The sequence below is a fragment of the Caretta caretta genome, chromosome 22 (assembly GCF_965140235.1).
Source record: "Caretta caretta isolate rCarCar2 chromosome 22, rCarCar1.hap1, whole genome shotgun sequence".
Classification (NCBI taxonomy): Eukaryota; Metazoa; Chordata; order Testudines; family Cheloniidae; genus Caretta; species Caretta caretta.
In genome coordinates this window covers 6640640-6664857 of record NC_134227.1, presented here as the reverse complement: position 1 = coordinate 6664857, position 24218 = coordinate 6640640, and the positions used below count along the sequence as shown (strand labels likewise).

Below are 24218 nucleotides of genomic sequence, written 5' to 3'. Positions count from 1 at the left end.
GCGGGGGGGACTCCTGCGGCACATGGTGTGGGAGGGGGGCGCCATCTCTGGGACATGGGGCATTCGGCCGCCTGCTCTGCCTGACGTGCCTGCCTCAGGCAGGCGGCTCTGGGTGCAGCCAGCTGCCCCAGGGGCAGTCTGGACCCTGACAGGGCAGGGTGGCTTGTGGCGACTATGAGCACAGCGCTGCCCCCCCGGCTGCCCCAGAGCAGAGCAGCGTGCGAGGAACCGGGGTGAGGTGACAGGGAATCCAGAGCCTGGTGGGGGCTGGGGAACTGGACAGGCCCGGCTGGGGACATTGGCACACCTGGCTGGCATTTCAGGCATGAGCTGTTCTCCAGGCCACACACCACACCTTTCTAGGTCTCAGCAGAGGTTTCACGAGACGCCCGCTCTCATCAGCGGGCATGACCAGGAACTGCCCAGCCCCCTGTGTGCGGAGACCCCTCAGAACAGGCTGGAATTGGACCAGCTGGGAGTACACAGCAATAATGGTAATAGGCTAAAAATCGGCCCAGTGCCCGTTCTAATGGCCCAGGGTTGACACATGCAGAGACCGAGCCTGGCTGCTCGGAGCTGAATAGAAACTGACTTTCCATTTGCTGAGTCCCCGGAGAGGACAAGCCCACTCACACGTAGGACGTGTGTTTGTGGCCTGGGTGGGTGTGCAGGCTGTGTGACAGAGTCCGTGAATGGCAGTGCCATTGTGGGTGTGTGAACAGCTCCGGGGGCTGCTGGGAGGTAATGGAATGGGGTGTGGAGGTTGTAATGATGCTGCCTTTGGTGGGACACTTCTGAGAGTATCAATTCAGGATAAATAGTTTAGAGCAGGGCAGTTACAGCCCAAGGCCGGGGGTTTTCCACTTCTAAGGCACACTAAACCAGCCAGACAGAGAGGACTTTGGTTTTACCCCTCTGGCTAACCATAAGTCATACAAGCCATTTCCTTAGACATTCCAGTTTCCCAGTATCCCCACCAGTGCCACTCGTTATGGGGACAGATGGTTATGAAAACCAATAACCCAGTAAAAGAAAAAAGGTTCCCTCTATCCCAAAGGACCAAGCCCCAGACCCAGGTCAATATACAAATCAGATCTTACTCACAAATCACGCTGTTGCCCATTCTTTAGAATCTAAAATCTAAAATTTTATTCATAAAAGGAAAAAGATAGAGATGAAAGCTAGAATGGGTTAAATGGAATCAATGACATACAGTAACGGCAAAGTTCGTGGTTCAGGCTTGTAGCAGTGATGGAATAAACTGCAGGTTCAAATCAAATCTCTGGAGAACATCCACAGCTGGATGGGTTATTCAGTCCTTTGATCAGAGCTTCAGTTTGCAGCAAAATTCCTCCAGAGGTTAGAATCAGGATTAAAGACAAAATGGAGATGATGATGATGCCTTTTATAGTCCTTTGGCCATGTGACTTGTGCTTTCTTTTTTCCAACCACAAGCCACCCAGGACATGGCATGGAAACACCTTAGAGTTCTGTCCATAGGCATGACCCTGCATGCCTTGCTGAGTTACAAGGTGTATCTGCCTTCTCTCAATGGGTCGATTGTATAGCTGATGGTCCTTAATGGGTCATCAAGCAGCCTAGGCAGAGCTGACGCCACATTGTCTGGGGTGTCACCCAGAAGCATAGCACAAGTTTGAAACACAGACAGTATAGAGCCAATACTTATAACTTTAAATACAAAAACAATACATGCATACAGATAGCATAATCATAACCAGCAAATCATAACCTTGTCATAGACACCTTACTTGACCTCCTTTGTACAAGATTTGGTGCCACTATATGACCTTGGTTGCAACAATGATCTATACGGTCACAGTTCATGTCAATAACGTCACAGAGGTGCAGCTGTGTGTTACTGGGACCATGAATCTGAATGTAGCTCTTTCTGTGTGCCTGGAAATCAGTTTCTACTAGAAAAAAGAAAAGGAGGACTTGTAGCACCTTAGAGACTAACCAATTTATTTGAGCATAAGCTTTCATGAGCTACAGCTCACTTCATTGGATGCATCATCATCGGATGCTGTAGCTCACGAAAGCTTATGCTCAAATAAATTGGTTAGTCTCTAAGGTGCCACAAGTCCTCCTTTTCTTTTTGCAAATACAGACTAACACAGCTGTTACTCTGAAACAGTTTCTACTAGCTGAGGATTGGGCCCATGCGTGGGAGGGTCTGTCTGGATTAGGGAGAGTGGTTGAGGGTCAGTCAGGGTTAGCTGTCCTGTCTCGGCCCTGCTCCTGCTGGGTCAGCCTTCAAAGTGATGGGTGTTAACCTGTATCTACACTAGGGAAAATGGCGAGGTTCTGGCAGAGGCCAGCTGCCCAAGTATCTCTTCTCTGTTCCCATGGTGCTCAGTTCCCGCATGAGAAAGTGCATGAAGCCCAGCCCCTTAGAGCCGCCACAGGACACCACTCTTCCAGCGCAGGTCTGTAGCTGATGGGGCAGAGATGATGCGTGGGGGGCATATGGGGTCACGTGCCCCCCCCCCCATTTGCTGATTAGGTTGTACTAAGCACCCTTACTCGGATTGAACATGCTCAGTAACACTGCTGAAGCCAGCTGCCTTCACTCTGCCCTCTCCTCCCCCACTACCATCTCTCCAGGGGATTGGGGTGGGGAAGTGGCCTGATTGTCTCCTGCCTTGTGGCCTCAGGCTCACTTGCACTTGTGCAAAGTGAGTACAACAGGCGACTGGAGCAGCGTGGCAGCACTTTACATGCACTGAGTGACTGGGGGGGTGGGACAGGGAGAATCCGGCCAAAGGAAAATAAAAAAGGAGATGGAAAAGTGGGACAGAACAACAGAGAAACAGAACTGCAGCAGACTGAGGCCTTGTCTACATTAGGAAGGGTTTGCTGGTATAGATATACCTTCCTAGTGGAGACACATACTGTCAAAAGAGTGCTTTTGCTGGTAGGACTTAAACCAGTTCCCTAAATGGAGTATGTTGTCATGGCAAAGGGACTTTTTTTTTGCTGTAATAAGTGTGTCTACAGCAGAGCTTCTGCCAGCACAGCTGTGGCAATCCAGAGTGGGCTGGAAAATCACACCGCTAACAGACATAGCTATGCCACCAAATTATATAAGTGTAGACCAAGCTTAAAAAGGATGAGAGAGAGAGAGAGAGAGAGAGAGAGAGAAGAAAAGACAAATGGCAGCAACAGAGCCTGGAGTGAGGGTAGCCTGTGGAACTCACTGTCACAAGATGTCCTAGGAGCCAAGAGCTTAGTTTTGAGAAGGCCTGGACAGGTCTGTGGGTGATGAGAGTATCCACAGCTACATGACAGATGTTAGCAGATGACAGAACGAGGAGTAATGGTCTCAAGTTGCAGTGGGGGAGGTTTAGATTGGATATTAGGAAAAACTTTTTCACTATGAGGGTGGTGAAACACTGGAATGCGTTACCTAGGGAGGTGGTAGAATCTCCTTCCTGAGAGGTTTTTAAGGTCAGGCTTGACAAAGCCCTGGCTGGGATGATTTAACTGGGAATTGGTCCTGCTTCGAGCAGGGGGTTGGACTAGATGACCTTCTGGGGTCCCTTCCAACCCTGATATTCTATGATTCTATGATTCTATGAGCATGCTGAACATTTCAGGGTTTGTACAGGATTTATACCCCTAAAGCAGCCTGTAACTGCTTCGGGTTAGGAGGGAATGTCGCCCATGTGCAGGTTATTCCACCACTGTCCCCTAGGGAGTCTTTTATACCTTCCTCCAAAAATCTGGTGCTGGCCATTGACATAGAGAGGACACAGGTCTGGCAATGAAATGAGCCATCCTTTTATGAGTCCATGGCAAGGGGGCCTCCAACAAAGCTGATTTGCAGCCACAGGCTGAAATGTCGCGTCCCATGCTGGGGAGGGGCCCAGCGAAGAGTCACAGTGATCACAGCGATCAAAGCTATGGCAGCTTCACTTCCTTTTCCAGATCATTCATAAAGAGAACCATGCCATTCACAGATCACAGCACATTGGAAGGTATTGAGGGCAGCAGTGAGCACTTGGAAATAATATGAAGAGACACAGGCAGGAAATCCCACGCAGTTCATCATGGGCAAGCACACACAGAGCTCTCTGGGGGAAATGATGCACGGACGCACTCCCTCTCCACGGACAGCAGTGATGTTGAAAGAAGCTAGGGCTGGAGGCTGGGGAGCCTGCAGCAGGACATGGGCACCCAAAAAAAATAAATAAGATCAAGCAATTTTGGACCCATGGGCCTGGGGCAAAGTGCACTGCAGTCAATGGGAAACCCGTGGGTAGAAGCATCACTCCACAGAGCCAGAATGGCTGTGTCTGTTCTGGGCTCCTCAGTGAGAGACAACTATTGACATTTGCTGGAGGGCCTGGCTCAGTCAGGCCGGGGGCACTGAAAGAGCTCTTCTAGTTTGGCTAAGAGGGGGCAAGATCCTGCTAGTGGCGGAAGGGATAAACCCCAAGGAGGAGACGGCTGGGCTGGGGTAGTTGAAGGGGAGCAATGAGGATGGAATTAAGGAAGACACGGTGCAAATATGAGGAGACCTCGCTATGGATGATGTAGTCCAGGAAATGCACAGGGCGCGTTACTGTCCATGAAACAGGGCACAGGCCCGGCACCAAGGAGCTGATGGATCCGGGCACTGGCCCGCTCCCAGCAATGCTGCAGCTGGGGGAGGCTGTGGAACTGCCGCGAGCGAAGGGAGGAAGTCGCCTGGAGATGGTATTTCAAGGAGGAAGGAAGATGTTTGGTAGACCGTGGGGGAGGGACTGTTCCAGGTGCAGAGGCTCAGGCTGAAGAAGGCCCCGAAGTGCGACAGCACCAGACCAAGATGGGGCGGAGGGTGCAGGGAGAGCCCGAGGAAATGAGCACAGAGGTAGGTGTGGGGAGGGGAGACTGGCAGGGCCTGGGGGGTGAAGATAAGGAGCTTGGCTTTGATGCTGTAAAGGACAGGAACGGAGAAGGGGGCGCTGTGTGGGAGCCGTGGTTGAGTGGGACAGTCCTGTCGCGTTCAGCACAGACTGGCAGGGTTGCAGAGCCATCTCCCAAGGGAAGTCCTGGAAACCGCAGCACTTGGGACCTGTAACCGCAGGCTGGATGCCCCCCTCACAAGTGCCCGTATAGAGCAGTCCTGCATTGGCCCTGGGGAAAGGCCAGCTGGCCTTTTCCATCTCCTGCACTCTGATCCTCTGGATGAGCCAGGGGACCGGGCCGGCTGCGATGGGAACGTGCGCCGATGGACAGACAAATAGACATGGAGCTGCAGGAGGATGCAGAAAGGCTGGAGCCATGGGGGGAGGAGGCAGGACAGAGAAGGAGAAAGGGCTCCTCGGGGCATAGAGAGACCAGGGAGCAGCTGCGCTTCTCTGGGGACTCACAGGCCAGTGCCTCCGCCGGGCTGATTTCACCAACCACCCTATTTATTGCTCCCTGCCTGTCACCGGTTTCTCTCCTCCACCAGGGGCAGCTGCTGTTGCCACCAGAGAAGCCCTGTGATGGCTCCAGCTCCACCCCCGGTCCCCAGACAGAGACCCTGCTTCCAACAGCCCTGTCGGGGGGGGCGGGGTGTGGTAGGGGTGCGTGCCTGTGTGCATATATGTCTATGGGGGGGGTAGTTTTTAGCATTGGTCAAAAGCACCCTACGAGGCAGTGGCAGGTTTCTGGCTTACGGGCAGATTTTCCCCATGCCGTAGACGGAATGGCAAACCCACCTTTGATAGTGATGGGCTTAGCACAACCCCCAGAGCGACTGCTTGCAGCCGCAGTCACACCGCGTTCTAGGCTGGGATGTCCAAAGCAGCCGAGGCCAGATGCCTGCCCTGCCCTCCCCGGACTCCATTAGAGCTATCCGCTGCTATTAATATCCTTGATCACAAAAGGCCACTGATGGGCCCTGGCAGAGACGAGCAGAGTTACACTTCAGTAGCTCCATTCTGTTACCTCTGGGATGCCCTAGCTGCTGGCACCGCGGTGCTGGGTGATGGCCCATTTACCGCAAAGGCTCTCTTAGGGTCCTTAGTTCCTGCAGGGTTTCTCTAGCTGCTCCTGTGCAGCACTTATGCATGGAAGGCCACGAGGGGTTGCAGTGTGACAGGCTTGGTTCCAGAGCACCAGGATCAGCACTCAGCACCGTATCCCTGTTTCCTCTGAGCTGGTTGGTGAGGCTGAGCCACTTCCCATCAGACTGGGTCTTGTGTGAGGCAGAACTGGATAAAAAAAACTCCCCCAGCAGGGGCCTTTCCAGCTGGGAATTGCAGAGGTGAGGGCTGCCCTCTTGACCGAGGGGCTGCATCTGCCTTTTGTTACTGGAGTTTGCAAACAGGGGACCCCACTTGATTTGATGAGACAGCATCCAAAGGTGGATTCAGGCCTGGCCAGGCTGGATTAGCTGTGTGTGCTTTGCTTGGGGTTTCCCTCAAAAACCATCGGAGAGCTTCCTGCCCCTGCCCTGCAGAGATCGCACCAACTGCCACATCACTTCCCAGGGCAGCCATAAAGCCCTTGGTGATCTGGGCCTTGTGTGCCGGGCTGCCTCTCCTCTCTCTCTGCACTGGGCCCCTACAATGGAGATCAGATAGGCTGCTTGTGCCCCCTCCGCAGATCTGTCGCCTCATGGGCCGGGCGCTCTGGTATTCATCCCCACTTGCTCCTGCAGCCCCTGCTGTTGTTGACCTTCTGGACATGCACAAGGCCTCTCTCTCTCTCTCTCTCCCCAGGCTCTCTGGGGGCAGGGGAGGAAACCTAGTGGGTCCTTGGGGTGGCAGAAGAGCATCTGATTGCAGTTACTAATGCTGGGGGGCGGATGTTCCAGCCTATCTATTTCCTTAAGTTAAGTATCCTCACACCTTCTTCTCAGCTGTCTAAATGGGCCATCTTGATTATCAAAAGTTTTTTTCTCCTGCTGATAATAGCTCATCTTAACTAATTAGCCTCTCACAGTTTGTATGGCAACTTCCAACTTATCTGTATGTATCTATATATCTCTTCCTATATGTTCCATTCTATGCATCCGATGAAGTGGGCTGTAGCCCACAAAAGCTTATGCTCTAATAAATTTGTTAGTCTCTAAGGTGCCACAAGTCCTCCTATTAGGTTGTCACTCTAAGTGCATGTGGACACTGCTGGGACATCATAAACTGTGTAAATACATCAGAACCAGGCCCTGATTTCCAGCCTGACCCCAGTCTTGTGAAAGATCAAAGCAGGCTCCATGGCTTGTTAGCCAGGACTCCACCCTGCTGGTCTCAGTCACATTGTAGGCCACTGTGGGGATGCTGCTTGGCTCCTCAGTGCCCTGCCTTTCTGCAGTCTATGTGCAGAGGGCGCCCTTTCTCCACCTTCTTCTCTCTGACTCTTAATTGTGCTGGGCTCCTTCCCTCTGGATTTCTAGGTGCAGTTAACAATTCTCTTTGCACTCGCCATCCCCTGCAGCTGATCACTGATTACAGCCACCCAGCACACTTTGCCTTAGGGGAAGTCCACCGGAAATCACAGCCATTTCTCCGTTATCTCCCTCAGAATCCGCTCCATCTCCTTACAGGAAATAGGACTCTGTTCACGGGACTGCAGGATATTTCAGAATTGGAGTCCAGAGAGACAGAGAGGAAAACCTCTTAGCAAAGAATGTGGCCCATGGGTCAGCTGGCTACGCAACCAATGAAAAAGTTTTCAATCTCGTCTCTAAGAATCATAGAACAGTAGCTGACAAAGCCAGGGGAGACCCTTGAATTCTCCCATTATACCCCGTGGCTTTTCCTCCCACTGCCTTGCTCCCTAGGATGTTACTTTAAAAGAAGAGAATCTCTTAAATGAATTTCTTTATACATGTGGATTTGATCAGATAAGGTATAAAACCTCACCTGCTTTCTGATCCCAGTGGTATACATTTACCAGGTGAAAACAGCCCATGAGGAGAACAGACAGCCAGGGACAATGGAAAGCAGGGAGGAATTTTGGCAAAACTGATGAGCTTGCCAACGAAAATGTACAGTGGTCTGATCCTGTATCTTTAGACTGTCTGCTGAGTGTTTTACCCACAGGAGTGGTGTTTCTCCCTTCTTTCTCCTGTTCTGCTTGCCCTCATTCTTCCCATGAGAAATCATCCCATTGTAATTTGTAAGAGACAAGGGGGGGCACTTAAGTATGTATTAGTTTAATAGCATGAACAGTAATCTGGCCCAATCTCCCATCGAATTCAGCAGATGCTACAGTTGCTCAGCAAGGTTGTAAACCCTCCCACCCCCGGTAGGCAATGAGACCTTGTAGCAAACTGGCCCCGTTTGCAGAGCGAGTCCTAGAACTATTGCACTCTCAATTCACCTCCCCAGGGCCCTCGATATAACTGACTTTGCAGCAGGCGTGAGGAACGAACGAGAGATTTCTACACTGCTTGAGAATGATGAACCCATCAGTAATAGGACATTGCTTGCTCCCCGGATCTGAGGCTGGGCCCGAGAGCTTACTAATTAAATATCTCTCTTCACATTTGTAAGTGCCCGGGCTAATAGCATTAAATGGTTGATGAGTTTCATTAATGTGCACGCAGTGTAGTAGCCATGCAGGTCCCAGGGTATGAGAGAGACAAGGGGGGGATAGATTGTAATGGACCCACTTCTGTAGGTGAGAGAGACCAGCTGCTGGGCCACACCTATCTCGTCTTCAGAGTTATGCTGTGTTGTTTAGCAGAAGTAGTTAACTAACTGCTCATCTCTTCCACCTTGTATTGAGCTGTCACACTCGGAGTACGTTTCCCATACCTGAAGCAGAGCTCTGTGTAGTTTGAAAGCTTGTCTCTCTCACCAGGACAAGCTGGTCCAATAAAAGATATTCCCTACATCACCGTGTTTCATTAAAGAGGTGGGTATTTTAGCCTTGGACAAACTGTCTTGGAAACGTGGGTGATGGGATGTGGTGGGATCGGCAGAGGGCGCTCACCTTTTTCGGCAGAAGAAACAAACAAGCCTTTGTGAGCGGCTCCACCACCTATAGGCTTGGCGTGCCCATAACACACCAAGGTTAGATGTGGGAGCATGGACACAGGTGTCCCTAGAGACTGCTGGCAGCGTGGACCCAAAGAGCACTGAATGGGCTGAAGCGCCAGTTCATGGGGGTTCCTTTGTGAAATGAGATTCAGGTACCGAGTCCGAATGAACCCAGATCTGAGCCTCAGTCATACCACCCTTCACCCTAGATACCACCTCTCCAACAGGCCCAGACCCTTCTTAGGGTAGACGCCATGGGCCAGTGGCCTTGCCCTCCACACCTCTCCAGATGTCTGTGGACGCCCTCTCCTTGCCTGGGCTCTTCGAAACACTGGGCTGGCCACTCTTTCAGCCTCTGTCTTTGAAGGAGATGGCAGGGAGAGCCAGGCCTCTCCCCCGAGTCCCCTGGCTCTTCCGGCAGCAGGCCGCAGCCTCACCCCCACACCCTGCAGCAGTGAGGTAGAGGCTGCTAAATGCAGTCTGCTGCCCAGAAGATGCCAGGAGGCTTGTGGGGTGTCTTAGCTTGCTGCCCCCCCAATGACAGAAGATGGAGGAGAAAGCCAGTTCCTCCCGTCCCTTCCCCCGGCCTGCCCAATGAGGCACATTGAGAGAGGGCTGGAGGCTTCTTCTTGTTAAAATAAACTCCGTAATAGCCCAAGCTGGAGACCCGGGAACCTCTGGAGACCTGGGGTTTGGCTAAGCGGGCACAGTGCCTGAGGCTGCATGGCAGCCTGAAAGCTGGCGTAGTGAGGGATGAAAGGGAAGGGAAGGATCTGGTGCAGGTTTTCCTTTCGCACTCGACTGATGGGTTCCCACGGACGGTGGGACGTGGCTGATGGTGCTGGCTTTAAAACAAGGGCCCTGCTGAGATGAAAGGACAACCTTGCAACAGCTGTTCCCAAATGCGGCAGTGGATCCCAGAGAAAGGCTCTTTGTGTGTGTCATTGTTCCAGCACAAAAGTATGATGTTCAGTGAAGACTGCTCACGTCCAACTGCCACCAGCCACGTTAAAGCACTAGGAAATCCACAGCGCCTATGGGAAGCATGATCTTCATGTGACCCCACCCCTGTGCCATCCATCTCAAACATAAGCAAACATACCACAACAACCTTAAGCACTCCTGAGGTGAGGCCAGCCTCCAGACTTCAAGTCTGTGTTCCTTTCATACCTGCAGCCTTGTTTTAACATGACTGTTCTCACAATTAAGGATTTCCATGATCCAGGGTAAAACTTTCCAGAGTGCCCAAGTGACTTAGGAGCTGAAGTCCCATTAACTGTCAATGACAATTAAATTCTTTAGTGCCTGAGTCACTTCTGAAAATGGGACTTCAGCCTTTAGTAACGTAGACACTTTAGAAAATTGTGGCCCATGCCTCCAGTGTTATTTCCTAGATTCATAGTGGATCCATTGGGCTCATCTAGTCTGACCCCCTGTAGAACACAGGCCAGAGAACTGCACCCAATGACCCCTTCATCAAGTCATAGAATCATAGAATATCAGGGTTGGAAGGGACTTCAGGAGGTCATCTAGTCCAATCCCCTGCTCAAAGCAGGACCAACCCCAACTAAATCATCCCAGCCAGGGCTTTGTCAAGCCTGACCTTAAAAACCTCTAAGGAAGGAGATCCCACCACCTCCCTAGGTAACCCATTCCAGGGCTTCACCACCCTCCTAGTGAAAAAGTTTTTCCTAATATCCAAATGAAACCCCCTCACTGTCACAACACCTGGTTGAGCTTGACGGCTCTACTAATGGTGTTGGATATTTATGGGTCTAGTCATTTTTCAGAGGGGCATTTGGCTCTGTGCAACACAGAAAGCTGCTCCTTGCCCAGCAGGACTTAGACGTGCCAGAAAGCTAACGCCCTGGGTTCTGGAGCCCCCATCCAAGGATTTCTCCCACCCCTTGAGGCAACTCAGCTCCATCGTAGTAATTATGAATGTTAGATAAATATGGACGTGATTTATGCAAATCCAATAACGTCTCCCTAATGCCTTTTAGACCTGAATCAGGATGGTGTTGAAATGTGTTTTTTTCAGGCTGAACGGTGCCCATCTAACATTAATCCCCTGCAACAATCCCCTGGTGTGCTTTCAAAGATTCACATACATAACAACCTTATTCATGAGGGATAGTCAGGAGAGGGTAGATTATTCTGGAGCAAGTTGGGGCCCTTCTGATTAGAATTTAAAAGTCCGGAGATTGTGTTGTTAACTATTCTAATTAGCTGCCTCTTTTTCTTGATCCAAATTCGACAGGGCACTCTAAAGTTCTCCCAGGCCTGTGTGATGTCTAATGAGGGGATATTTGTGTCCTTGAATTAAGAATTTAACATGCTACAGTAAGCATTTTGCAAAACAAATCAACAATTACCATGCTATGGTGTTTGACCTCACCATGGCATCTGCAGTGTTCCCTATATTTTAAAGGGGAAATACTGCCCCATATTTAACTGCCCCAGGTGAGATAGATTTTTTTTAATTGCATTTGGGATATACAAATATAGAAACATTTAGGGGATGATCAGAACTTGCTGAATATTCTATCAGAGAACAGAAGTAAAAGGAACACGGAGTTATATTTAAGATGCTAAGAATCCACGACTGCCAAGTTTTATCTGTCTTCTACAAATCAATCATATTTAACACAGGAAGTAGAAGTGTCAAGAGAAGACTTTCCCTTACGTTCAGCTAATCTGCATTGTAGATTTCAATACCAAATACTAGCAATAGCTTGGGCAGCAGATTGATTGGCTGGAGCACAACCCGGGTATCTCTTGAGTAAGGCAATGGAGTTACCACTTAGTAAAGTCCTAAGACATGTACATCTAGGTGAAGGTTTCAGAGTAACAGCCGTGTTAGGGTTCTCAACTGGGAATAGGGATCTCTTGGGGGTCCCGCAGTTAATACATGGGTGGTCGCGAGCTGTCAGCCTTCACCCAAACCCCGCTTTTGCCTCCTGCATTTATAATGGTTTTAAATATATAAAAAAGTGTTTTTATTTTATAAGGGGGGTCGCACTCAGAAGCTTGCTGTGTGAAAGGGGTCACCAGTACAAACGTTTGAGAACCACTGATTTAAGCCCCTAGTTTAGCAAAACTTTGTCACCTCGGGTTGTTCTGGTGTTTTTGCTCTCAGCAAGTTACAGTAAGTTTGACTCCATTCTCCCATCTCGGTAATGCGGCCTTTGTAGGTACCATCAATAGACTGCAGATAACCTTCGATCCACCGTAGACATCAAGTTCTGTATCCTAACCCTGTGCCAGAGATTTGGTCCTGTGAGTTGTTTCCAGAATGTACAAAAAAGGGTTAAACATAGAGGGTGAAATCTTGGCCCATTGACAAAATGCCCATTGACTAGGGGTTTTCTCCGAGTCCATTGCCAACTTGGGATGTATGAAATGGTGGATCAATGTCCAGAACAGGCATATGGGACAGCAGCTGCCTAGACAATATATGAGTCAGATAATCACATAGGAGCATTTTTAATGTAGATCTGGCTTCATTTTGTTCAAAACTGGAGGGAAATGATAAAGTCTGTGCAGTGTGAAGTTGCAGATAGAGACTTCAGAGGGCTGTTGAATTGGTTTCTGCCACTGATTATCCATATGAGGAATTTTAAACTTCTTGAGTCGTTGTTTGGAACGTGGGATATACACGTACAAGAACTCTCAGTGAAGAAACTCTGCCATAGTGATAGCTTGCATAGGCTCAGTGCCCGCTGAAGTGTTTCTACTAAATGCTGTTCCTTGATCAGCAAATGAGCCTAGGACGTTTCTGACTTGTAGGCACATAGAGAAGTCCATGAAGGCAGACTACAACTGATTGTGAGCTGGTTTTGGCCCTGGAAAAAGTCTCCAATGGCCACCAGACTTTGGGCCGATCCCACTTTGTAACAGAAATGACTTCCTGACCACGAGGGGAACCCGATAGCTGGCATCTTGGAAAGTCAATGAGAATGTTGGCACTGGACCAGGTATCTGATTACCTCCTTTCATAGTTAGCGAGTGCTCTCTAGGTCAGGGTGTTGTCTGATCTCCTGAGGGAGCAAAGTGTCTTTGCCAGAAACAGGTTGGAAGGACTAGAAGGAGGGGAGAATAGAAGAAGGTTCAGACCGTTGCCATGTGAGACTCCAATTCTGGAGTTTCTGTAAAATAGAGCCAGCTCCACACACACCAAGTGACAATGTTCCAGTTATGGCATTCCTGCTTGGGAAGGTTAACACCTCCCTAGGTTTTCTGTCTTTGGAGCCTCAGCAAACTAGTTTCTGTCTCTCGTCATTCCTTATAGAACTTCTGCCTATTCTCTCTCACTCTGTTTTATACGAAGTAGCTAATGGTGCTGGCAGGACTTGTAGGCAGAGCAGCACTCAGGAATGCCCTCCCTTTGGACTGAGTTGACTCAGCCAAGTGGAGGAAACGGTGAGCTGTATCCCTGAAGGGCTTAGCGTTAAGCTGGGTCAAAGGGGCTGTGCATTTAGCAATATTAGTTTAGGTGGAAAACGCTGATGGCTCTTTTTATGGGATGTATAAAATCTCATCTGATGAACTTAGTGCTCTCCAAGCCCTGAGAGCGATGCTAGCCCACGCAGTATGTAAAAAGAACAGGAGACCTTAGAGACTAACCCATTTATTTGAGCGTAAGTTTTCGTGAGCTACAGCTCACTTCATCGGATGCTTATGCTCAAATAAATTGGTTGGTCTCTAAGGTGCCACAAGTCCTCCTTTTCTTTTTGCGAATACAGACTAACACGGCTGTTACTCTGAAAGCTGTATGTAAAACCCACCTCGGGAAGGGATTGGGCAGACAGGTCAGCCAGTGTTGCTGGAAAAATCTTTCCGTGGAGCTAGATGGTAGGAAACCTAGTTGCGGGTTTCCAGGATTTTTGACATCTGCCAACATGCCATGTGCCTGATTCAGCTGAGGAGCAAGGCAGTGATGTGCAGGATACCCCAGGGAAGGGGCAATGGATGGCAGTCAGATTACCTGGTGGGTCTCCAGGACAGGGTGTCAATTTAACTGAGCAACAGAGTTTGTGTTAATGCTCGTCATATCCTTCCTTTCCTGCAGTTCCCTTTCCCCCTTAGGCAGCATGTGGCAGAGCCTCTGCCCACATCTTCCAACTCACTGCTTGCTGCTGGAGAAGCTTAGAAACAACCCCAAACCAGTGCATTTGCCAGCCCTATAGTATCGTGGGCCGTGCTGCCAGAGAGGCAGCCGCTTAGCTGGTGTGTGCTCACGGATGCCGTTCCCAGACTGGCTCTGTCATCGAGCTGGAGCTATAGAGCTCACACACGGAACGCAAGGGAGCAGAGACACGTTGCCTTGCGCTCCTCAAACCACGCAGGGAAAATATCAGTGTCTGTCAAGTGGGAAAGGATGAGAGCAAGAGAGAGACAAAGGATGGTTTCAGGCTTCTGGGAGGACGTTGCAATCAAAGGAGAGTGTGTGGCATTTGACAGTTCCCCTTTACTATGACTCAATTAAAGAAGCCTCTGAAAAGGTCTGTGGGTGCCTCTCCTAGCATTCGGCTTGCTATCTTGTGCTGCGGAGGCCAGCTGCAGGAGGAGTCCAGGAGGAGTCCGAGTGGGTGCACAGGCCAGATGGAGGTAGACAGGTAAGAGAGCAGGGTGAGAACAGAAGCTCTTTGGCGCCTTCTGTAGGTGAAATGAGAGAAACTGAAGGCTGCGTCCTACCTGCTGCCAGGTGTAATTTGCCTGCACTTGAGAGGCGTCCCATAAAGCGCCCAGCGGCACTGTCTGGAATTTCCCTGTGTCCCACTAACCGGGCTGTGTAGCTGCAGACGTGTGCAAATTCATGGTGCTTGTTCAGAGGAAAGCTGAGCCACCCTGAGCTGGAAGCCGGGCCCAGCATGGCAAGTAGGAAGAGTGGTGATTTCTTGTGGAGTCTGAGCTTGGCTCTGGCAAACGACACTCTGATTAAGCATCTCAAACTCCATCGGCCAGCTGGACGGGACCTGGCAGTGGGAGCCGAGCTGAGCAGGGTAGTGGTGGCAGTAAACTGGAGGGGAACTGCCCGTGGGTAGCTGTGGGCCAAAGAAGACCAGATGCAGCCAGTATCAGCAGGCTGGGGCCCATCCCCAGCTGCTCCTGGGGACACTTGCCTGAGGTGGGATTGGATGGAGTGGTGGGGGAGGGCTCCCGCTGGCAGTCAGGGCACTGGGGGGCCCAGCCAGTTGGCTGGGTCATTCCTTTCTTTTTCCCAAACCAAACTGGCTGTGTCTGCAGTTCCTGGCCCCTGGGGCACTCTCCCCCAGGGCAGCAGGGTGCTTCGAGGTGAATTCCTAGAGCGGCAGTGTGAATGGGGTTCCAGATGTGGGCTCAAGCCACACAGCTCACTGCAGCAGGGACCCCAGACATCCTGTTGAACCTGTCCCTTGCCGCTATTGATTCCCGGCAGAAGGTCACCTAGCGCTACCCGAGCAGTGAGGAGGAAGCTGCAGACGGGGTCCTGGAGGCAGCCAAACACCTTACTCTGTTTCTATTTTAAACGAATTAAAGCAGCCAACATGTTCTCTGGCTGCTGAACAATTAAATTACACACCCGACTGGGCGGCCACTCAGCACGGCTTTGACACAGGCAAGGTCCAGCGAGCAGAGGAAGCAGCAGTTGTGGGGCAGGCTGATCAGAACTGGAGATGGAACAGCCCCAGCTCCGTGGTCTCTCCCCAGGGGGCGGGGGCAGGTACAGGGAGAGGTTGGTTAGGGATTAAAACATATTTTCCAGAAGTCATTTCCTATTGGCATTAGACAAGCAGCCCTTGCCCGTGCTGATCAGGCTGGCCCCCGGGCCGAAGGCTTAGACTGGGAGTCATTTTTAAAATGTCTTGGATATTTTTGAAGCCCCTGTAAGAATTCCTTACCATTCTGCGTGCCACTGGGACACAAGCAGCACCTGACAATGCCAAGTCAAGGCACTTGTAGCCTGACTGACTGGGCTTACCATCAACATTTGCTCTGGGTCCAACCGGAATTAAGTCAGGGCAGGTCTCTGGCCTGTGTCCTACAGGAGGGCAGATTAGATGGTCACAGTGGTCCCTGCTGGCTTTGTAATCTGAGACTCTCTGAACATGCCTGGTAGCACTTGCTCTGCCCCGGCAAAGTGGAGATTTGGGTCTGTGTGTGTCTGGCTGGGGACGTTCCTGGTTCTATAGCCCTGCTTGTAGTGATCTAGCTTGAGCCCCTGCTGCTTTTGACTGGCTTCGGGCGGTGGAACCCAGGCATAGGACCTCTGGCAGCAGCGGGTCTGTGTGGAAGAGGGCACAGTGGCACTGCCAGTTGTTTGGAGGGTCCCACTGGCGCCTCCCAGGCCATGAGTCAAATCTTCCCTCCGCAGGTAGAGGCCTCTGGGAGGACAGCCGTCCAAGCATTCCCTGCCCTCCGCAGAGGGCAAGCCCCCAGATGTGCAGCTGCTCCCATTGGCACAGAGAATGCCAGGTGAAAGATACCAATAGAGGCAGACTATGGGAAGCATGGAGGAAGGAGGTGTTTGGAGATGCTTAGCAGGTAGGATCTCAGCTGGGTTAGCTGTGCACAAGGAGGAAGGATGGAGACCCGTGGCATTGAGGAATACCAAGAGGAGCTGGAAAAACCAAAGCGAAATGTGTGTGGAGCCTAGATGCCTGCTGTCAGGCCCCTCCCTTGAGAAGATGAGAGGGGATCAGGCTGAGAAAGTCCCAAAGGAATTTATTAATTCCCCAGGAGGAAATAGCCAACAATTCTGATCGGTGGCTCCATAATGGAGAACCAGGCAGGACATATGAGGAGGAGGAGGAGGATGGAGCATATCCTGGAGGATGCTGGGAAATTCATGCTTATTATAGATCACGTGGAAACAACTCATTCCCCGCCCCCAACGAAGGGAGTTTTAGTACAATCAATAATAGCTGCAGGGGTAGTAAAGACAGGAATGGCAAGTGCCAGAGGATGGCTGATGCTGGAGAAGAATTGGTGGCTGCAGTGATGGTGCCGAGAAGTGGGCACTCTGGATTCATGGAGTGACGTATGTCTGCTGTTTGGACTGGACAGTCACTGTTTATGCAGAAGGGTTACTAACCTGTGCTCGGAGCTTGCAGGGCTACCTGGGTGGGCTGTAAACTAGGCAGGACAGGGACGTTAAAGATCTTGTTTAGCTCAGATAATCCAGCATACCAAACATACCAACATACCAGATGAGACTCAAGATGACATCACTCTGCAACAAGTTCAATAAATAATAAGAACAGGCGTGTCAGTGGATTTAGGAGCATGTACACAAATGACAGGCGTGTGGGAAGCAAACAAGAGCTAGAAGTGGGTCTAAAGGACAGTGACACTCACCATGGGCATGAAACCTGGTGGGGAGGCCTTGTAACTGGACTGGGTACAGTCTGTACAGGAGAGCAGGGGCATGGAAACAGAGGCAGAGAAGTGAGACTTTCCTTCCAAAGTATCTGCTAAGCCAGCCGATGGTAATGAAATGCTTTTGATAATGATAGAAGGGATTCAGCATCAAGGAGGAATTACAGACAGCATCTGAAACAGGTCTGACAGAGTAAGAGAACCACAGGACACGTGTTCTCCTGGGGGATTAGCTGTGCTGAGAACAGTTGGGCAACCAATACAGTCCGACATGCACAATCAAGAGGTTCTTAGGACCTGTGGAGGGCAGCGTTCTGACCCAGAAAGCAGAGAAAGCCAGCCTGCCCTTTCCTCCTCACAGCGAGAAGGGATTCACTGAGAAGGGGAGAGGACAGAAGACTGTTCCCACCACTCACCCACTGATGCTGGTGTTCAACGCAGTAAGGAATTATTGCACAGAATGCTGCTGTACGTGGATGTTCGGTTTCAGGAGGGAAAATTGGGGGGAATTAAAAAAATCTCATAAAGAAGAAAAAAAATCAGGACAGCTAGGAGACCAGCGCGTCTCAGCCTGTGTGTCACTGTATGTGTCTGAACTCCACTTCCTGTGGCTGGTTCAGACTGGGAGCTGGGTGGAATGGGAATGTATTTTCTTCCATGTGTGTGCAGTGCCTCTCGGACAGCGCTGGTCTATGAATTCACCAAACCCCCGAGATGGGCTTGGGTTTGAGGGGGGGGGGGAGTTGTTTGAGCATTGGCCTGCTAAACCCAGGGTTGTGAGCTCAATCTGGGGCAAAAATGGGGGATTGGTCCTGCTTTGAGCAGGGGGTGGGACTAGATGACCTCCTGAGGTCTCTTCCAACCCTGAGATTCTATGACTGCTATGTACAATGAAAACTGCCCAAAAGACCCCAAACAAAAGCAGTGTATGGAGTTAGGTGTTCCCGTACAGAGGAGAGGTCCCTCAGGGTCACAGCAGCTCTGGCCCTTGCTTAATGCTTTCCTTCGTCATTTTTAAGAGAGAGTAAGATGCACATGAATTAATCTTGCAGATGATGCTAACCTGGGAGTAGTGCACACCAGGGAGGATGGAGAGGTAATAGGAAAAATGAGGAAAGAGAATCCAGGGCACATGGAGAAGGGTGGTTTGGGAAGCAAGCCCTAACTGCTGCCTTGCTCAGTGTCCAAGACTGCAGTCCCCAAATGCAGGAGCACCTTACACCAAGGGCTGGATTCTGGGCTCTGCTAAAGCCACCTTGTCCCGTAAAGGAGTTTACACCAGCACTGACCCTGCGCATCCCAAGCTTTCCCCAAGGGCGGGCAGGGAGCCCTGAGAAGTGGAGAAGTGGAACCTCTGGATTAGGGTGCTGCGTAGCTGTAGAATGTAACATTCTTCTCGGGCAGTCACCACTCTCCACTAGGAGTGCGCATGCTGCAGGTTCAGCTCACCTACAGCCTGTGTGAGCATCAAACCAGGCTCGTGACCCTTCCACAGTGCTGGCAGAGGGCCCACTGTGACACTCACTTCCATGTACGCATTCGACATGCTCCTCACCATAGTATCTGAGTGTCTCACAAACACCCAAGGGGCTTCCCAAGGGCTGCTGAGAACTGGGGATCTTGGGCCATCGATGTGGCCTGAGGTCACCCACCCAAGTGCGGTGGCATGTGAGTTTATTGTCAAGTGGTGCTAGCAAGCCAGCGTGTAAAGCTGCCGTGGCTGCCAGGCTGGTGCCCCTGTTCATGTAGGAGCAGGGTTGCCTTTTCAGCACTTTCTTGGCTCAGGGATGAACATTCTTTCAGTGCAAGTTTCACCCATTGTTGGATGTTTAATTATTTGATCAAAACCTGCAGAGAAAAAGGGCCATTTGCGTCTCAATCTCTTTTAGTCCGCCTCTGAAACAGTGGCTTTCCTGCGGCAGGCTCTCCTGGGCAGGGCTGGCAGTAGAGGAGGAATGAATGAACTGTCTGCTTTCCTGAGCTGATGAATGTCACCATCATTTCTCTGGTCGAGCCAGGCAGCACTGCAAAAGATGTCATCTTTGCCTCCCTTCATGAACAGCTCCTCGCTTCCTCTCCATCACTCTTGCCCTTCACTTTAGGGTGAGGGGCTTCGGGAAAACGTTCTCCTTATCGCCGAGAGAACCTGTCTCCTTGCTCGGCGATCTATCGCTGCCCTCTTGCCATGGCAGAAGGGTGCCACAAAGGCCAGTCCACCACTTGGCAGGGCCAGAGAGCCGGGCGGCTCCTCCCCAGGGCTAACGGGCACAGGAGCTGCGGTGACACGTTTAAAAAGTGACCGGGCTGGTTCAGAGCGGATTAATGCAGGGCTGAGAGCCCCGGGGCCCGCTTGGCACAGACTGCGGCTAAGGCGCACGTGGGGAGACCAGCTGGGGAGCCTGGCGTGGGGCTGGGCCAAAGAGGGAGCCGCGGCTCTGCCGGGGCGGGGGGCGTCCCGTGTGCGCCCAGGGAACGGGGCTGCCGCCTGGCCTCGCTCCTTGAGATGCAAACACCCGTGTGCCCGGGAGGCTCCGCCCGGGTCCCCGTCCCCGCCTCGTGCTCCAAGCGGGCCCAGGGGCGAGCCCCTCGTGCACCCCCCCGGGGGGGGGTGGGATACCCCCGCCCCAGGGGGCCCAGAGGCGGAACCGCCCCCGCCGCTCACGCCCCCTGCCCGGCTCCCAGCGCTCCAGCCTTGCCCCTGCGCCTTGGGGGTGGAGGGTCTGTTCACCACCCCCCCGGAGCCGGCGCCTCCTTGCCCCCAGCCCAGCTCGGGCTCGGGCAGGCGCGTGGCCCTGCGGCGAGGCCCCCCCGCCCCCCGGCCCTGCAGGCGGAGCCCCCGCCCCTCCTGCCCGGCAGGTCGGTGTCTCTTTAAGGCGGCGGGGGAGGGCTCAGCCTGACAATGGGCCGGGGCAGCCGAGTTGGAGCAAGTTCCCGGCGCTGCCGCCGCCCGGGTGCGGGCTGAGCAGGGGGCAGCGGCGGCGCCTCTGCGGTGGATTATCGCCGGGAGCCCCCGGGAGCAGCGGAGCCTGGTGCGGGAACGGGGCTGGCAGCGAAAGAATGAATTAATCCCCTGCCCCCCCCCCCCCCGCGCACAGATTCCCCCCCCCCCGTGCGCGCCGACCCCTCCCGCCCGAGCCCCCCCCTCCCGTGTGCCCCCCGCCAGTGCGCGCCGGCCCCCTCCTGCCTGACCCCCGGGACCGATCAGCAGCCCCCGGTCTCCCCCCGTGTGCCTCGCTGGCCCCCCCCCGTGTGCCTCGCTGCCCCCCCCCGTGTGCCTCGCCCCCCCCCCCCCGCGCTCCTCTGCTGGGTCGCCCGTGCGCCCTTCTTCCCGCCCGGCTCGGCTCGCTCTGCCCCGCGGGATGTGGCCCTGGAGGGACGGGGCCATGCGGCGGCGGCGGCTGCTCTTGCTGCGGAGCCTCCTGTGTCTGATGCCGGCCCTGGTGGGACCAACTTTCGGTAAGACCCCGCCGGTGCGGCTCGTGCGTCCTGGGTCTGGGAGCCCCCCGGGTGCAGCCCCCCGGCCCGGGGCTGGGCACCCCTTAGTCCGCCCTGGGGCGGGGCACCTCTCCTGCGCCCCGCTGGAGCCCGGAACGCCGCATCCAAAGGTGCCCTGGTGTCCGCGACCGCTCCCGGCTGCGCCTCGGGTCTGGGGGATGCCGCGAGCTGCCGCCAGCCTGGTCCCCTCCGCTCCGGGCAGCGGCTGCAGCGAGTGGGACCTCCCCGCCTCTGGTGCTGGCCGCGCCGGGCGCCCGGGCAAGCTGAGTGCGCACAAGGAACAGCGGGCTTGGCTGGCAGCCCCGTGCAGCTGCTCTGTTCCCTGGGCACCGAACCTGGTTCTCGCCCGGCGCCCATCACCGTCCTCTCCGAGCCTGGGGCAGGCTGGATGGGGCCCTGCGCACAGTATCTGGTGAGCCTGTCAATGCCCACCTTGTGCAGGTGGGGAAACTGAGTCATGGGGCAGTGAAGTGGCTTGTCTAAGGTCACGCTGGGGGTCAGTGGCAGTCAGGAGTAGAACCAGCTCCCCCAAGTCCTGCCTGCAAGGCCACCCATCCGCCCTGGGGAGCTGGCTTTTGTGGCTCTCCCCCTCCCTTGGCCATCGGCTTTGAGCACCTTTCCTCTGCCTGGGCTGTTAGCTGTGAAATCACCAAGAGGCGGGAGGGTTTGGCGGGTGCGGTGCCATGGGCAATGTGCCCTACCCCCAGGCAGCCCTTTGCTTCTTCGCTGGCAAGGAGGGGGGTTGCCAGCCCAGGGCACCACTCTGCCAGCACTGCCCTAGGGGTGGGTCCTGGTGTGATAAAGGATCGTGTGGGTCATGGGAGGAGGTCTGGAGTGGTGGAGTCAAGGACGCTCTCTTCTACTGTCGTCGTCCTCCCCCCCCCCCACCGAAATCCAAGCCATTGACATTTAAAAGTCCCCACTCCAAGCCCTTGATTTGTTGCATTTTTTACTGAATGTACCATCACTGGGTCAGAACCAAGCTCTTTCCAGTGACCGCAGCTGCACTGGCCTTGTCTTGTGTGTCAGTTCTCAGGCTGGAAAAGGCACTGGCTGCCCTCAGAAGTACAGAGCACAGCAGTTCTCCCACTGGCTTGAGGGGCAGCTGCAGCAGGGCTATGCAGGATTTCTAGGGGGGGGTGTGAACTCGGGAGCCAGGAGTTCCCCTCTGCGCTGTCTCTGGAGCAGTGCTATTCACAGTGGTGGTCCACGGATCAGTGCCGGTCTGCGCACACACTGGAAAAAGAAAATGCCGGTCCCCCACACCAGATAGCTTGAGAAGCACTGCTCTAGAGGGCTTTCGGGGCGCGTGCATCCTTTTAAAAGAGATGGTACAGAGAGCAAAAGTGACTGAATCCATCCACTAGAGGAGGTAGCAAGATCAGTGCCTCCTAGAGCTCATCAGCCAGAAAAGCCCAATTAGTCACACCGAAAACTTTTCCTGGAAGCAGCTGGGTTTTGGCAAAGCTTTCGCAGTCCAGGATGGAGTTTTGGACAGACAGATGGACGGACCCGCACCCCAGAATAGCCAGGAGTCCAGCCGTTATGACACTCGCCTGAGCTGAGTTTGCCCAGTTCAGAACAGGGACTTGACCCTTGGTCTCCTACAGCCCAGCTGAGTGTCCTGGCCATTGGGCTTGAGTCTGTCTTGCTGGGTCAATGAATATTTCATTATTTATACCGAGTGGAACAACTCCAATGTGTGTGTCTGCAGGGGGGTCAGCTCCCTGCTCTGACATGGCCTGCTTTTCTTCCAATGAAGAAGGAAAACAAATGCTGAAACCTCAACATTTTTTGCAAAACATAATTATTGTTTTCTGCCCAGCTCTCGCTCCAACCCTGTCATTTCCGGGAGCGAGCGCTCCACCAGCGTGGGAGGTGCTTGAAACAAAGCTGGAAACCAGGTCATTATTCCAACCAGGGCCAGTAGTTTACCATAAATAGAGGACCGTGCAAAGCAGAGGGGGCCTGGGGGGACGATGACACTGAGTGACATGTAGTCGAGGCAGGATTCCTCTGCTGCCATTCTCCCCATTCCCCCTTCCTCCCAAGACCCTCAACAATTAAAACAACTGCAGCACGGAGTTAGTATACGCTCCAGATGTTACTCTCGCTAGTATCAGAGCTTCTATTCTGTGGCTGACGAGCCCGAGAGGAGCGTTGGGTAATACTGAAGGATAACTTTCTCCCTATCAAAAAGACCTGATGGATTCTCTCTAGCAGCATGCTAGGACTGGCATTGAGAGAACACAAAGTGACTCTCTGGTACAGCTGTATGCACTGTTTTGGTGAGCAAACAGTCAGGAGTTTGCAGTAGTTCATTAATGTTTGTGTGCAGGAAGCAATCCAAATAGACAGTACAATGACCAGCGCAGAGTCTCTAGGCAAACCTGTTAGAATGAGCTAGCACGCATGTTTATAAAGTCACATCTCAATTTGATGGAACTGGTACATCTTCCTCTGCAACTCCTAGGCTGCCGTCTTGTTTGCAAGAGCTTTTGCATGTTTTTTAGATAAGATATAGGGGAAGACGGGGCTCTCGCAACAACAAAAATTATGCAAGGAGGTTGTTTGTGAGCATCAAGAAACAAGAGTACAGAGCCTTTCATTGTAAATGCTACCAGTTCTCAAAAATCTTTTCTTTCCAAACCAGTCTCCTTTTGAAATCACAGTCCATCCCTCGGCCTCCGAGGTTATTCACTGAGTTACATCCCTGGGTCTGATTGTTCTTGCATCTCACTGTATTTATTTACTGATGTCTTCAAAAAGACCTGAAGAGAATTTGGTGCGGATGAAAGTGCAGCCTGCAAGCTCTGCCGCAAGGAAGGTAATTTGTGTCAGCAGGTGCTGCACAGAATCCCATTATGCATTGCCAGCGCACCTCAGTCCCGACCTGTAGCCCACCCTGTTGTTCTAGACATGGGCATCTCTTGCAATGGGCTAGTTGGGCTGGATTATGCAATAGTTTTGGGATGTGGATAATAGGAGTCTAGGATGAGACAATCAAACTTCTGCTCCTAACCACCTCCAGGATCTGATCTTGAGCTTTCTAGCGGTGAACGATTGGGGCCAGATTCTTCAGAGGCGCTCAGTGCATTGGGTGCAGGTTGGGGGCTGAGCTCTGAAAATCTGGCCCTGCAGGCGCTAACTCTTGCTGTTCTGCCCAGCACACCTCTCCCAGAAGAACTGATTTCTTGTTTGTAAATATCAGTGCATTGGGATTGGGATATCCCTGAATGTTGCAGTTGTCGGTTCAAGGCCGTGACTTCTGTTGGATGCTGGTAGGTTTGGGTGAGGCCACGCACCATGCAGCATACCAGGGCAGAGAACAGATACAGCTGGTTCTGGGTTGGTTCATTATATACTTATTTCATAGTAAGACAG

At 52.6% G+C, this 24218-nt stretch overlaps 1 protein-coding gene across 4 annotated transcripts in view; it reads left to right on the top strand.

Annotated features, from left to right (window-relative positions):
* ROBO3 (roundabout guidance receptor 3) overlaps positions 1–24218 on the top strand; it is a 237845-nt gene that overhangs the window by 76250 nt on the left and 137377 nt on the right. Inside the window, exon 1 of one of the 4 annotated variants that reach the window (XM_075122175.1) lies at positions 20224–20368. The exons of 2 other annotated variants lie outside the window; for them this stretch is intronic. Coding sequence is in view for 1 of the 2 variants with exons in the window: in XM_075122173.1 (XP_074978274.1) it covers positions 20699–20795 (97 nt within the window). In the remaining variant the exon portion in view is untranslated. Of the gene's footprint in view, positions 1–20223; positions 20369–20634; positions 20796–24218 lie in introns of those variants that run through there. One more of the 4 variants, XM_075122173.1, reaches the window with a different exon arrangement.